This window comes from Onychostoma macrolepis, chromosome 11 (assembly GCF_012432095.1).
Source record: "Onychostoma macrolepis isolate SWU-2019 chromosome 11, ASM1243209v1, whole genome shotgun sequence".
In the NCBI taxonomy this organism is placed as follows: domain Eukaryota; kingdom Metazoa; phylum Chordata; class Actinopteri; order Cypriniformes; family Cyprinidae; genus Onychostoma; species Onychostoma macrolepis.
This window is the reverse complement of record NC_081165.1, coordinates 5,998,665-6,013,601: the sequence shown is the minus strand read 5'-3', so window position 1 is coordinate 6,013,601 and position 14,937 is coordinate 5,998,665. Positions and strand designations below refer to the sequence as shown.

The window sequence follows — 14,937 nt, the reverse complement described above, 5'->3', positions numbered from 1 at the left end:
TCAGGTCAGATCTCAGCATAACCTCCTGTGACTATCACACACACACATGAAGCAGATCAGTAAACCATGGGCTCGGATAGACAGGGCGCATAATATCTCACCATTCGTGACAATACACTCTCCGGTTGCTTCATCACTCATCAATATATGGATTCATCGGCTGCTGCTCATCTGAAGAGGTTTCCGCGTATCGGTCAGACCGGTGGGCGGGGCGTCGGCGCTCTCCGCACGCCATTGGCTGAGCCGAGGAAAGGTGTGCTCGGAAGTCTCGCTATATATAGAGTACCGCTGCACGAGAGTCCTGCGAAGGATGCTGCCGCAAGCTCTGAAGATGACCGGCAGAAGCGCGTTTCCGCTGCTCAGGTGCGCGGACCGCTGGCCTGACGTCATCGCGTCCGCTGCGTCACGCCAGGTGAAGACGCTGGAGCAGATGCCCGGACCCTCGGCCCCGGGCTTCATCTGGGACCTGCTCTTCAGACGCGGACTGTCGCGCCTCCATCAGCTGCAGGTGCGGGGGATCTTACTTGATTTCTGTTTCTGAGTTGCTTTCGAAAAGTAATAGAAACGTTACTGCTTGCTTGTTACACATTCTGTTACAATTGAAGTAGAAACATGCGGTTTATTAAGATTAATCAGTACTCGTATTGTATAAAAACAGCACTGAACGCTGTAAAATAAGCAGCATTCATATATATATATATTTTTGGGCTAGGGAAACAAATAAACTGAAACAATGCAAGAAAAAAATTTTTTCTTAACCCTTGTGCTGTGCTGGAAATCCTACTAATTTGATATTCCTAGCCTTTCTTGCTTATAAATCTCTCATTATGCTATCATTAAATCATGGATTCCATTCTTTTTTTCAGCTAGTTTTCTTTCAGTCAGCACAGGTTTTGGAACTGTTATGCTCCTTAAGCGTTATTTGTGGGTCAATTTGTTCACTCAAAATCAATGAGGCAGACGATCAATCAGTTTCAGAAACAATTACAAAACCTGTGCTAGCTGAAAGAAAACAAGCTGACAAGAAGATCGAATCTGATATTTGGTAATAATATAGCATAATGAGAAATGTATATCCTTTTTTTGGAGGTCTGTAATTTTGACTATAGGAACAACACAAGCATAACAAGGAGTATGAAAAAAAAAATCTAACACAACATGAGGGTTAATTCATTATTTGAAAATTAAGAAACTGATGACTAATCCACATCATTTTTTTATGTTAATGGCTTCAATGTGAATTAATAGTGTGCACCTGAAATGAAAGTGCTCTGTGACTGTGTTTGAAGCTGGAGGGCAGGAGGAGGTACGGGCCCATGTGGAAGGCCAGCTTTGGGCCCATCCTGACGGTCCATGTGGCCGAGCCGGAGCTGATCGAGCAGGTGCTGAGACAGGAAGGCCAGCACCCCATGCGCTCGGACCTCTCGTCCTGGAAGGACTACCGCAAGCTCCGCGGAGAGGGATACGGACTCCTGACAGCGTGGGTACAAGCGCTCGGTCTTACGAGCATTTCTAGCAGTTTGCATGCATGCAGCTTGTCCTTTATGATCCAATTAAAAACACTGGTTGCAGGAGCCAGTTTTACATGCATTGCATCTCACACACCAGGGAAGCGTATACAGTAATTATCAGTTGCTGCAGATCCTGTTAGGAAATTCAAAGGAGTGGCTAATGGGAACTGAAAAATTATTTACTGTACTGAAGCTGCATGAACACGCAACACCGTTCCATACAATAACAGACTCGCCAGCTCTGAAAAGGAGAAAATGCATCATAAAAGTGATTTCAGTGATTTGTTTGCAAATCATAGAGACCAGAATCTGAAACGAGACGAAACGCACATGCTCATATCAGTCAGTGTGTCGTATCACTGGTCTTCAGCATCTGATACTGGAGTGACATGACTTCTGCAGACGGATGCATGTGATCATATCACTCTGTAGATACTGTCGATTACACTGTGACCCAGCTGACAGGGAACGCTCTGGCAAGGTTCTCTCAAGTTACAAACAAACGATCTTCCTTCATTCAAAGTTGTCTGGTCCATACAAGTGTTCTCAAAACATTAGCACAAAAACATTTATGAAATGTTTCAGCTGGACGTTCATCTAATGTTTTTATTTAAATGTTGCTTCTTATTTCAGGAGAATGATCAAAAGCAACATTCCCATAATCTTTGCAAAAGTTTCCTTTATGTTAACACATAACCAAGAAAAAGCCTTTATAAATCATTAAGAAAGCAGTTCAATTCAGAAAACATTCAGAAATACAATTTTCATAGCTTAATGGCAACAGTAGCCAAACATAGCCACGGGAACATGTTTTATCTGGGGGGTGGGGCTTGATGTTGCAGGTGGAGCCACGGTGGTGGATTTTAAAACAATTTTTAAACAAATGTTTAAACAAAAACCTAATATTAAACAGCCCAAACTCTTATAGATGAACATACAAATCAATGAAGACAGAGTTATATGAGAATGAATATATATTTGTGCTTTTGTGATTTTAGTTCAATAATTTTTTTATTTAATATTGTAAGGGGAATTTACTAAATATTAACCTCTAAATAAATTATGCACCATGTATCATCTGCAATACTACGGTGTAACCACTAGATGGCTGTATAGCCCTATATATAAATACATGAACCGCTTGCTGAGAGAGAACGTGAGACATAAAGCACATTACTTGTATTAGGATATTTGGATATCTTTTCAGACATTATTAAAGACTTTTTTAAGTTGACTTTTAAATGTTGATTTGAAGTGTCAGTTTTTATTATTGCAAGTTAAATCTGGACACAGAGAAAGCATTTTGTTACTCATACTATCTACATCATGATAAGTCACATGAAAGTCATCAGAATAAATGCTGACTCAGCGTGACCAGGGCAATGTTTCAAAATATATAATTGAGTGTCTACATACCATAAAGAGAGATTCTTGAGCAATGCTTGAGTGAAGACTTTGCAAGCAGTCATGATTTTTTTTTTGCGCCACATTGATATGCATTGATCTGTGTGTGTTGCAGTGAAGGTGAGGAGTGGCAGAGCGTGCGCAGTCTACTGGGGAAGCACATGCTGCGGCCTAAAGCTGTGGAGGCGTATGACGGCACACTCAACGCTGTAGTGACAGACCTCATCCAAAAACTCAAGCTACGCTCGCAACAGAGCTCCAGCGGCCTCGTCACTGACATCTCTGCTGAGTTCTACCGCTTCGGTCTGGAAGGTAAATCGAAGAGAGTCAAACCTTCAAGTGATAAAAGAGTTTGAAGACTCCTAACCCTCACTTTTAACTTGCTCAGTACAAAGAGCTTTTCTTACAACTGAGTTGAAAAGTCAGAAAAAGAGTCAGAAAAAATGCTACTGTGTATGTAAGAAAGAGAAATCACAAACAGCAAAGAACAGGTCTTAATTCATGCTTCTACTAATTAAGATCTTAAATCAAGCAGAAAATCTTAAATCCATAAAACCATGGCATTCTCTGTCCTTGGATTTAAAAAGTCTTAAAGCCTGCAGAAACCAAAGTGAGAGGTCTCTTATCTTCTGCTCCTCCTCCAGGGATCTCGTCTGTGCTGTTTGAGTCCAGGATCGGCTGTCTCGACCCGGTGGTTCCTGTGGAGACGGAGCGCTTCATCCAGTCCATCAACACCATGTTTGTCATGACGCTCCTCACAATGGCTATGCCTCAGTGGCTCCACCGGCTGCTTCCCAAACCCTGGGACACCTTCTGCCGCTGCTGGGACTACATGTTCCAGTTCGGTGAGTGTTGCGGATCTGCTGGAGGTTTGCGTGAATATGATACCATGACCAGGCAAAAATCTGCGTCTGCACTGCACTGCATCTCTAAATTCATGAGTGTGAAACTGAAATGAGTACACCTTGCAGAAAGTTGAATTGAGGTGAAACAAAGTGAAATTCAACAGGTAGTGGCATTCTGGCAAAGTAAAGGAATAGTTCGGTCAAAAACAAAAATATGCTGAAAATGTGCTCCTCATCAGGCCATCAAGATTAGGATGAGTTTGTTTCTTCATCAGGTTTGTAGAAATGTGTCTCTGCATCAGTGTCTCAGCAGTGAATGGGTGCCGTCAGAATGAGAGTCCAAACAGCTGATAAAAACATCACAATAATCCACATCACTCCAGTCCATCAGTTAACATCTGGAGAAGACAAAAGCTGAAACTAATCCAGCATTAAGACGTTTTTAACTAAAATAGTTATAACCCATAATAATGCTTCCTCCAGTGAAAAAGTTCATCTTCTGTTGTCTCTCACATCAAAATCCACGTTTGTTTACAGCTGTTTTGGACTGTTTTGGCTTGTAAATGCTCCTTGATCTGTGCAAATTTCTCTCCTGATTCAGACCAGAACACTTTTCACTGGAGGAAGCATTATTATGGATTATGGACTTGGATTTTAGCTCATATTTTCGTTTGGGTTGCAAGTGGTGAAATCTGATGAAGAAACTCATCTAAATCTCGGGTGGCCTGAGGGGGAGCACATTTCTTGCACATTTTCAGTTTTGGCTGAACTACTCCTGTACTGTTTTATAAAGAATCCAATATATAAAATACAAATTTCTATAGATGACACTTCAAACAGTGTTTTTCATCCGGACTGTGGTTGTGGTTGTATAAGAGGTTTATGATGTTGGAGATGTTGAAACTCTTTGTGTCACCGTAGCTAAAGGGCACATTGACCAGCGTCTTGAGGAGGAGAGGCAGAAGATGGCACGAGGAGAGCGTCTAGAGGGACGGTACCTCACCTACTTTCTGTCTCAGGCCGGAGTTCCTCTGAAATCTGTGTACAGCAATGTGACCGAGCTGCTGCTCGCTGGCGTCGACACGGTATGAACCTCACGTCACTTCCAGTAAAACGCTTCACACCTGAAGAAAGGAGTAACTCTTCTGAAAGATCCGCTGAAAATCATGTCATATCAGCCGCCTCAATGAAAGTTTAGCAGGACAGATACTCAGCTGCTCTTTCACACTAAAAATACATTTCTGAAAGTGATTTCAGTGATATCGTTCATCTGTGCCGTTATCATTGTGGTGTGGACTGTTATTCTTTTACATTTAGAGTGATTTTTAAAACTACACCATTATAGCAGTGTCATGTTAATAGTTTGAATTTAATTTTATATTTTCTGTTTTCATGTTAATTTGTAGTTTTAGCAATTCTGTGTTTTTATCATTATTAGTTTTTGTTGTTTTTAAATGTCTGCATAGTTTTTATTCATTTGTATTTAATTGAGATATTTTAGTACATCAAGTTGAACTAAATGAAAATGAGAAGTGTTGCCTTATTAACTAGCTGAAATAAAAAAAGATAGTTATTTGTATTTTATTTCATTTCAAGTAATGAAAATGTTTTTTATGGTCTATTTTTAGTTTTAGTTAGCTATAATAGCCCTGCATTATAGTTATCGTCCTTCAGACACTTTAGACATTTCTCAGGTTTTCTACAATGGCCTTGTTAATCAGAAACTACTGCTTTTGTATCCAGACCTCTAGACCAAGATATCGGCCAGTGCTGCGTTAACAAAAACAGGTAACACTTTATTTGAACGTGTCCTTGTTACACACGTTACATGTACTTACTCTTACAATAACAATAAATTATGCATAATTACATGCAAGTAACCCTAAACCAAACACTAATCCTAACCATATAGTAAGTACATGTAGTTAATTAATATTACTCAGTACTTAAATGTAACAAGGACACCTTAAAATAAAGTGTAACCCAAAAACACACTGACTGCACCTTTCAATCAAATGTTTGTACAGCATTTCTGTGAACAGTAATCATCCGATATCATTTACATTTATTACTTTGGCAGACAATGTTTTATCCAAAGTGACTTACAATTGAGGAATACAACAAGCCATTTATCATAAGATGGCAATAAACACGAGAAATGCCTGTTATACAAGGTTTCAGTCATCGTTCAAAATAGTACAAGCTAGGACAGGAAGGGATGAAGAGAACAGAAGAAGTGAAGGCATAGAAATGTGTGTATTTATTTATGAGATGCTCAGGGAAGAGATGAGTTTTCGCTTGTTTCTGGATGGAGTTTGGTAGGTACACCAACAGAGTAAGGCAAAAGGAAACTAGATTTGTGATGAAAGCTGAATTAGGGAGTTCTGACTGTGGTGTGGCAAGATATGACATGATTATCTGAGTTCTTTCCATCCTTGGAGAACAGTAAACACTGATGTTTTGGTGTAATATGTGTTTGGAGGATGTGTTGACACTGTATTGGTGTGCTCCAGATCTCCAGCACGCTGTCGTGGTCTCTGTACGAGCTCTCGCGGCACCCTGAGATCCAGACGGCGCTGCGGGACGAGGTTCGGTGCGTGATGAAGGGCCGCAGCGTCCCAGAGGCGCGTGATGTGGCGGCCATGCCGCTCATGAAGGCCGTGATGAAGGAGATCCTCAGGTACGAGGAGAGCTTTGAGCCTTCACTCGTATCATCAAATACAGTTCATCCTGTGCATTATATCAAATTAAGCATTGAACGTTTTCCAGGCTCTATCCTGTGATTCCAGCTAACGCTAGAGTCATCACAGACAGAGATATTACCATCGGAGGATACCTCATCCCGAGAAACGTGAGTACTTCATACTCCATCTGCTTCGGTGGAGGGCGATAAAACATACTCTAACTCTGATGGATTGCTTCTCTCAATTAATTAAGCATAATTGTGCAATATTTGCCTATTGCCCTAGTAAAAAAGTTATATATTTAAAATGCATTTATTTCATACTAAGTATAGTTCAAATCTATTATCATATTTACTGGCACATCACTCGAGACTTACTGATATAGAAATGATAATTAAACTTGATTTGGAGTACTACTTGTGCACAATGCACATTTCTTAATATTAAGCCTAAAATGTGTTTTAATATCACTATTGATGAGGATTGTATGATACCTGAAGTATACTTCAGCACAATCAAATATACTTTATATATCTTTAGTAGGACTTCAGCACTACTTTCACACAATTAAAGTGCATTAAGCACAAAATTAGTCGTTCCAGTTTAACAGACTTTAAGTTTACCAGTTTAGTGTACGAAAAGTACAATTGCAGGGTATTAAGTACATAAATATGTAAATGTATCTGTAGTATACTTGGTATGAAATAAATGTATTTGAAATACATTTTAGTATATTTATTTTTCACTTGGGTGGTTATTTATCCTGACATTTGCATTATCAATGGTAACAGGGTTACCAAATGTCAAGAGTTCAAATCCCCCCAATCAGAGCTTTTCTTTAAAATGGATACATTTTCTGACTAGTGTTTCACTTAATCTTCCCAACCTGGCAACTGCAAGCACAGTCAAACATGTAAGCTGGAGTAACACAGCCAGTCTGTGTTTCATCACACAGCCGTAAATCTGCCATCGTTCCTTCTCATGACGAACTGTAATAAATCCAAAACGGATCTGGGATATTGCTGAATAAATGCACTCATGCAACATCTGAGCCACAATACAAAGGCTTTTGTGTTGTTATTTTCAAAACAGAGACATAAATATAATTAATATATTACGAATTTGACAGGTTTAGCTGTTGAGAGAAGCTTTTTCTTTATAGCGTAGAGAATGTTTGTTTATATTGTTTATATAGACTAAATATAATAAATTTAAATTGTGCACGAGAGTTGATGTTCTCTTGACATGAAAGTGCAATAATTCTGATCCAATGTACAAAGAAGTTCCTCACATGACAATCGTGAGAGTAAACTGAAGCAGTATGATGCTGACGTGAAGGTCTGTGTTTGATCGATCCTCACAGACGCTGATCACTCTGTGCCACTACGCCACGTCCCGTGACCCGCGGCAGTTCAGTGATCCGGACGCGTTCGTCCCGCAGCGCTGGCTGAGCCGCTCCGAGGGCAGTCACCCCTACGCCTCCGTGCCGTTCGGAGTGGGCAAGCGCAGCTGCGTCGGCCGGCGCATCGCTGAGCTGGAGGTCTACCTGGCGCTGGCTCAGGTATCTCAGATATTCTAATGTGCATAAAGTTAAAATTCACCCCTTGGCTTTTCTAAAATCTTATTGTCAAGTTCATCCGTGCGTATGTATTTGACCTCGTAACCAGTGTTGGGGAAAGTTACTTTTAAAAGTAATGCATTACAATATTGCGTTACTCCCTTAAAAAGTAACTAATTACGTTACTTAGTTACTTTTTATGGAAAGTAATGTGTTACGTTACTTTTGAGTTACTTTTTAAATCTGGGCAGGGATTGCTTGTTTTTTTTATATATATATAAAAAGTTATTTTACAAATCTAAAAGCCCTTTCATACCAAAAGTGAAATGAATCTGCCTCAAGCTGAAGGTAATGTAAATTCACATTTGTACAGTAGAGGGCGCCGCTCAAACTAATCACATGAAGAATATGACGCAGGAGGAGAAAGTTCAACACTATTCAAAAATGAGACACAAATGTGTCATTTTTGTTTATTATTAGTATGGTCGAATTGGATCATCGAAGGCCAGTAGCAAAGACATAATTTAATAAAATAGGATTAAATACATAAATGATATTTGTCTTATTTAACATATTTAATTATTGCAGGTTTGTATAATATTCTGAGTTTGCATTTGACTGTTTCTATTCATTTTGAGGAATACTGAATCTGTTTTGGAGTAAATGCATGTTGCTATTTAGTCTAGAACTACAGTAAGATCATGTTCACACACAACGCTCTGCACTTACTCCTGATTTCTCTCAACATGGCAACACCAGAGCTGTCAGTCAATACATGAGAAACACAGTAACTGGCGTAACTTATTTGAATAAGTAACTCAGATATTTCCTTCTAAATTAAAAAGTAATGCGTTACTTTACTAGTTACTTTAAAAAAAGTAATCTGATTACGTAACTTGCATTACCCCCAACACTGCTCGTAGCGTTTAATCATAAGGTCGTGACTGGCCCTCTGATGCATGGCTTGTTTTTCTCACAGATTTTAATGCACTTTAACGTGGAGCCGACGGAGGAGAGCGCTCCGGTCCGGCCGATGACCAGAACTCTTCTGGTGCCCGAGAGACAGATCAACCTCCGCTTCATCGAGCGCTGACGTGACGGTCCGAGTGACCGGGTGTGACAGAACTGGCCCTGTCCTTCACAGAGAGCCAGGAGGACACTGGGACATCTGCAGCAGGAGCCGCTCTCAGCACCTGTGACTCCCTTACCTGAGCGGATACCAGCTCAAGAACTACCCTGTGATTCATTACCCATGTGACATAACCCAGAAAAGAGTTCAAGAGAAGCTGAAGGTGTCCGTTGCTGGATGAAGCTGCACAGACCGTGCTGCAGATCTTCATGAAGAGCCGCTTCGCTCCTTCGTTACGCAACAGAGAGCCTAGAAAAACTCTAGAAAAGCTCTTCATTTATAGACGCTTGTGTGCAAAACAAATGAGGAGCAGCTCGTGCTCATGGTCTTTATTAGAAAATGAAGATTTGGTGCTATACTGTGTTTGAAATTTGCCAGTTTTTCATTGTAGCCACTGCAGACCCGTCTCCTTGAGACTTCAGTAATCATACAGAGAAACATGCCACTGTCCACAAAGTGCTTTTTTCCACATATGGTTGATCTGTGAAATTCTGAACTGACATAAGATCAGCCATATATATTCAGGAAAAATATCAGTGCTGAACATGCAATATGATTGCTTACTTAATTGCACAATTTTTCTACATTGAATAAAAATGTTGTTTTGAGTAAACTTCAAAGGTAACTGCATTTGCTGTCGCTGGTTATAAAGTCTTTTTTACTAACAGTGAACAAAAAACAGACTTTACTTTCTGGCTCGCTCCTGTAGTTTAGTCTGCGGTAATTCCACAAAAGCGTGTTTAACCTGCTTACTCTAATAGCAGGTTTTCTGAGAAGGGTCGTGCTGTTCTAGTGAAACAAAGGCTGATGAACACAAGGCCAGGCTGTGTTTGCTCTGGGGTTTCCCCAGCGAGCGTTCAGAGGGTCAGCGTGTGCTCTGAACCCGTGATACTGGGAAACCAGCAGCAGTCTCCTAAAACAATCGGCTCTGTTCGGCGCAGCTGTATGTCCTCTAAACCTAAAGCCTGCTCCGATGGCCACGTCAAGATTCAACGTTCAACGCTTCATTGACATTAGTGCTCTGGAACTCGTTTTGTAACAGCAAAGAAGCTTGGAAATGAAGCGGTGAACTGAAATCAGTCCAAAGCTCATCTCTTGGTAGTTTGAACTGTGAGCAGCATATTCCTGTAAGTGTTTGTGTAATTGCAATCACAGAGAGTCGTCCATGCTCAGCGGCTGATGGAAGGATGCCATCTTGTGGTGCAGGATTGTTTAAGATCTTAATATCAGATTTACCCTGTAAAGCCTGACATATGAAATAACAGTCAGCAAAACATTAGTTTATTGAAGCTTTAGATCAAATATGAAGGAAATAAGTTTGCATTTGTGTTTTATATCATATTTAATCCATCAGGCTTTTATATCTCATATAGTGAAAATATGGAAGAAAAAAAATAGACTCAAACTGAACAAAAATATGAATTTGCTGCAGATGCTGATATGATGAAATTCTGACGCTTGTGATGTAAATCAATGAGATCTTTATAGCAGTACAGCAGATACTGACATATATCTCCATATGTTTTAGTAAGATGAGATTGAAATGATCCAAACATATAATGCAATGCAATCCAATGCTGATTGAGAGATGAAGAAATAAACGCTCCTCAGAAGCCTGATGATCAGATTTGAGACTAAATTTGATTTTTATAAATAATGAAGCGAAGTGTTCAGCTTTAAATGATCAAAGTTACTCTTTTACGTTTACTAATAAACTTAATAAAAATAATCTGAACAACGTTTACTGTATTTCACGTATCACAGGATTCAAGAAGTGTTTCTACTGAATGCAGCCGACGAAATGCATCCATAAACCAGAGTCTGTCAGCAGATAAATGAAACTATATCACAGTGCGAATTAGCGCAGACAGACTAAAAACTGCTGGTGATTTTTGGATCTGATGGCGCTCCGTACTCAAGACTTCTGCGTTCACTCTCAGCGATGTAAACGCGTCTGCAGCTGTTGTCATGATCGGAGACGCCGCGCACATTTTCCCAGCAGAAGATGGTTTGTTTGAGGAGACGTTCAGCACAGATAACACATACAGAGTTCACGGACTGAACGTCACGATCCGCCAGGACTACAGCGCGAGGCTGGGCGTCGCTGCGTCGGTCTGGGACTCCGTGAGTTATAGAATTGCGTATTAATACAGCAAGCAGATCCTGTACGTACTGAAGAATAAATCTGTGTAATAAATTAATACGTAGATAAATGAAGGACAAAACAAATACAAAAAGTGTATTGTGTCCAAATAAGTTGTTTTTTATTTATTTACTGACTTAGCCTATACTCATTTGGGCTGTATGGAGGTCTTCTTTATAGCCACTCGATGCACTTAAAATTTGTAACATGATATAATATAACAGCCTGGTTGCCTTTGACCATACACAAAGTTTTGCAGCGGTAGAACTGAATGTTTCTGTGAACTAACTTGAAATCCGCATTAAAACCGATATTTAGAAAGCATAGGCCAATTCCACAAAAACATGAAGCTGCATGTGCCAGAGCATGCATTGGGAACAGCGTTTCTGCCTTATAAAGACACAAGAGTCTAAACTCACTATAGCCGACTGAAGAATACACAAACCCCGCCTCCAGCCTGTAGAATGGGGCGGGACTAACGCGTCGCCACGCCCCATAACGACTCTCATTGGCTCGTCGTATTTCGTCGGCATAGGCTACACCAGGGTTCCTCAAATCTTTCCCTGGAGGGCCAATCTGCTGCAGAGTTTAGCTCCAGCCCTGATCAAACTCACCTGTGATTTTCAAGCGATCTTGAAGACTCTGATTAGCATGCTCAGGTGTGTTTGATTAGGGTTAGAGCTAAACTCTGCAGGAAAGTGGATCCCTGGGCTACACGATGTGCTCATAATCTGTAAAAGATGAGCATTTTTACAAAGAGAAAAAGCATTCGCCTGCATCCGTTAACTGCTTTAAATGAACCAGGAAATGTTTATTCGTCAGTGGTGGACAAACTATTCATATGAGTTCATTTTGAATTCATTTATTTCTCATGTACGTGGCTTATGAAAACTAATAACATCAGCTTTCTACTGACCTGTGTGTACTGTTTTGCCATGTTACATATGATGTTTATACACTATTTACATTTCCCCATTTAATTCATAATTAATTTCTTTTCACATAGAGAACCTGAAATGGAGAAGGTTTCACCTGAAAACCTCACCCTCCTGCTGAATACAGTTGACCAAAAAATAACCATTTAACTGACATTGCACTGCTTTTGCAGTTTTCATATTTGATCGACAGACATGTGAAGTTGTCTGTTCTTCAGGTCATGCACAGCAGATGAGCCAGTGACATAGTTACATAATTAAAATTCTACAATACATTTTTTTAGAATTACATTTAAATTGTAAATCTAAATTAAAATCCGTAAATAAATCCCATTACATGGATTAGGCACATTTTTTGTGTTTGTTTTGGATTGTTGTCCTGATGGAAGATCCAAACACGGCCCATTATAAGATTTCTAACAGAAGCAGTCAGGTTTAGATTTTTTATCTGTTGGTATTTGATTGAATCCATGATGCCATGCATCTGAACAAGATCTCCAGGACCTCCGGCAGAAAAACAGGCCACAACATTAAAGATCCAGCAGTATATTTAACCGTGGACATGGAGTACTTCATCTCTGTTTGTACTAAACTCATCTGGTGGGTTTGCTGCCAAACTCTCCTCCTCAGCGTGCATTAGGACGATATAGACACACGTCCTCTTCCAGACAGTTTTGTAACATCTTTAGTTGATTTGAAATTCTTAATTATTACTCTGATGGTGGAAATGGGGATTTTCAATGCTTTAGCTCTTTTCTTACAGACACTTTCTATTTTGTGAAGCTCAACAATCTTGTTCTGCACATCAGAACTATATTCTTCGGTTTTACTCCTTGTGATGGATGATTAAGGGAATTTGGCCTTTGTGTTCCTCATATTTATAACCCTGTGGAACAGAAGTCATGGCTGGACAATTTCATGCTCCTAGTCAAGTCAAGTCATCTTTATTTATACAGCGCTTTTAACAATACAGATTGTGTCAAAGCACTTAACAGTATCACATTGGAGGATAGAGTGTCAGTAATGTACAATGATAAGATTAAACACTCAATTCAATCCTAGTCACCCTGGTGTGATAAAAATGTAAATATGAATGGGAATATACTTCAGAGATATTTTACTCATAAGAATTTCTAGGGGTGCCAATAATTGTGGCCAACATTCACTGGAGAAAAACATTTATTTCATCATGAAATTTTCTCCCCACTTTCAATTGTTTTACTTAAATAATAGGTTCGAATTTTGTGAATTTTTAAAAAAATGAAATCTATATCAAAAGGATAAACAATGCAGATTTATTTTCACAGCCGCCTTTGCTCATATTTACCAAGGGTGCCGATGTCAGTGGAGGGCACTGTAAGTCATTTACCTTGTTTTGTCACAGGCTCTGCATTTATGTCAGTTCTTTGAGAGCGAGTCTCTGGATCTCAGTGGGACGCGAATCATAGAGTTGGGCGGAGGAACAGGACTGGTTGGCATAGTGGCTGCACGATTAGGTAAAGCTTTGATTCATGTCTGTGCAACTGAAATTCTCAAAATTCATCTCAACATGAACATAAGGAGAGCTGACAATCTCTCACTCAACCAAACTTTCACTGCTGTCAAAATGAGTGTAATGCAGTCTCTTACTCACAGACAATCTTCGCATGTCTTTTAGGAGCCCATGTGACCATCACAGACTTACCTTCTGCTGTTTCTCAGATAGAGAGGAACATTGCAGCGAACACGCCTCTCTCAGGATGGCCCTCAGGGGCCCCCGCTGTGTCAGCGCTGGCGTGGGGCCTGGACCACAGCCGATTCTCCTCCAGCTGGGACTTTGTGCTGGGCGCCGATATCGTCTATCTGCCAGAAACCTTCCCTCTTCTCTTGGACACACTGGTTCATCTGTGCCAGGACGGGGCTGTTGTCTACCTGGCGTCAGCGATGCGCAGAGAACACGGCGCTCAAGACTTCTACGACCGCATGTTACCGCAGAAGTTCAGCGCGGAGCTCGTGCAAAGAGATCCTGAGAACAATATCAATATTTATAAAGCTGCTCTGAGATGAGCCGTCCATCCATCCATCCTCCAAACCGCATGTCTTGTGTAGCGTATCAGAGTCTATTTTATTTTTTTATCTGGAGCTGGGAGGTTTGAATATGTACTATATGCATAAATGTATTTATAAATACCAGTTTTGTGGCATATTGTACACTTCCGTGAAATTGTTGTTCTCCATTAAATTTTTATAATGAAAACGTATGTTAATTCACCTGAATATCACCTTTATTTATATAGCGCTTTTAACAATACAGATTGTGTCAAAGCACTTAACAGTATCAAATTGGAGGATAGAGTGTCAGTAATGTATAATGATAAGATTAAACACTCAATTTTCAGTTAAAGGCATTTCATTATTGAATTCAGAGATGTCATTGTCTAGCTCAGTTTAGTTTAAATAGTATCTGTGCAATCAAATCGACGATAATCGCCAGAAATTAAGTGTAACTAACTGACAGTATTAGGGAGTAACAGAATACATATAATGCCAGTATGTATTTATAATACAAAATATTCCTTTATGGTTGCAATTGAAATCATTTGTAATCCCTATTACAGTTACATTAAACATATAGATTACTTAACAGATTCCCATAAATTTAATTGCCAGTTTACTCTGTGAAATGAATCCATTGATGTCTGAGGAGTGTTTTAGTGAACTTCTCACTTATAATGTACATTACTTTCAT

General features: G+C 39.9%; 2 protein-coding genes across 4 annotated transcripts; both read left to right on the top strand.

Moving 5' to 3' along the window:
• The first annotated feature begins 270 nt into the window (after positions 1-270).
• On the top strand, positions 271-10,879 carry LOC131549861 (25-hydroxyvitamin D-1 alpha hydroxylase, mitochondrial). The gene is made up of 9 exons (XM_058792417.1): positions 271-508; positions 1,290-1,480; positions 3,031-3,227; positions 3,560-3,760; positions 4,682-4,845; positions 6,274-6,440; positions 6,530-6,611; positions 7,808-8,005; positions 8,982-10,879. The coding sequence occupies exons 1-9, from the start codon at positions 311-313 to the stop codon at positions 9,093-9,095; spliced, it is 1,512 nt and encodes a 503-aa protein (XP_058648400.1). The 5' UTR covers positions 271-310; the 3' UTR covers positions 9,096-10,879.
• Positions 10,880-10,948: 69 nt separating this feature from the next.
• Positions 10,949-14,625, top strand: LOC131549862 (EEF1A lysine methyltransferase 3-like). Of its 3 annotated transcripts, none has more exons than XM_058792419.1 (3): positions 10,949-11,255; positions 13,594-13,705; positions 13,915-14,625. In XM_058792419.1, exons 1-3 carry the CDS (start codon positions 11,100-11,102, stop codon positions 14,253-14,255), a joined length of 609 nt encoding a protein of 202 aa, XP_058648402.1. In that variant the 5' UTR covers positions 10,949-11,099; the 3' UTR covers positions 14,256-14,625. The 3 variants fall into 3 exon arrangements, with proteins under 3 accessions (XP_058648402.1, XP_058648403.1, XP_058648401.1); XM_058792420.1 differs by having other exon boundaries at positions 10,950-11,255; positions 13,911-14,624; XM_058792418.1 differs by having other exon boundaries at positions 10,956-11,255; positions 13,867-14,559.
• Positions 14,626-14,937: the final 312 nt, after the last annotated feature.

Coding starts and splice junctions, on each gene's coding strand:
- LOC131549861 (XM_058792417.1), top strand. CDS start 311: ATGCTGCCGCAAGCTCTGAAGATGACCGGCAGAAGCGCGTTTCCGCTG. Junction 6,441..6,529: donor GTGATGAAGGAGATCCTCAG/GTACGAGGAGAG, acceptor AACGTTTTCCAG/GCTCTATCCTGTGATTCCAG. Junction 8,006..8,981: donor TCTACCTGGCGCTGGCTCAG/GTATCTCAGATA, acceptor TTTTTCTCACAG/ATTTTAATGCACTTTAACGT.
- LOC131549862 (XM_058792418.1), top strand. CDS start 11,100: ATGATCGGAGACGCCGCGCACATTTTCCCAGCAGAAGATGGTTTGTTT. Junction 11,256..13,593: donor CTGCGTCGGTCTGGGACTCC/GTGAGTTATAGA, acceptor GTTTTGTCACAG/GCTCTGCATTTATGTCAGTT. Junction 13,706..13,866: donor CATAGTGGCTGCACGATTAG/GTAAAGCTTTGA, acceptor CATGTCTTTTAG/GAGCCCATGTGACCATCACA.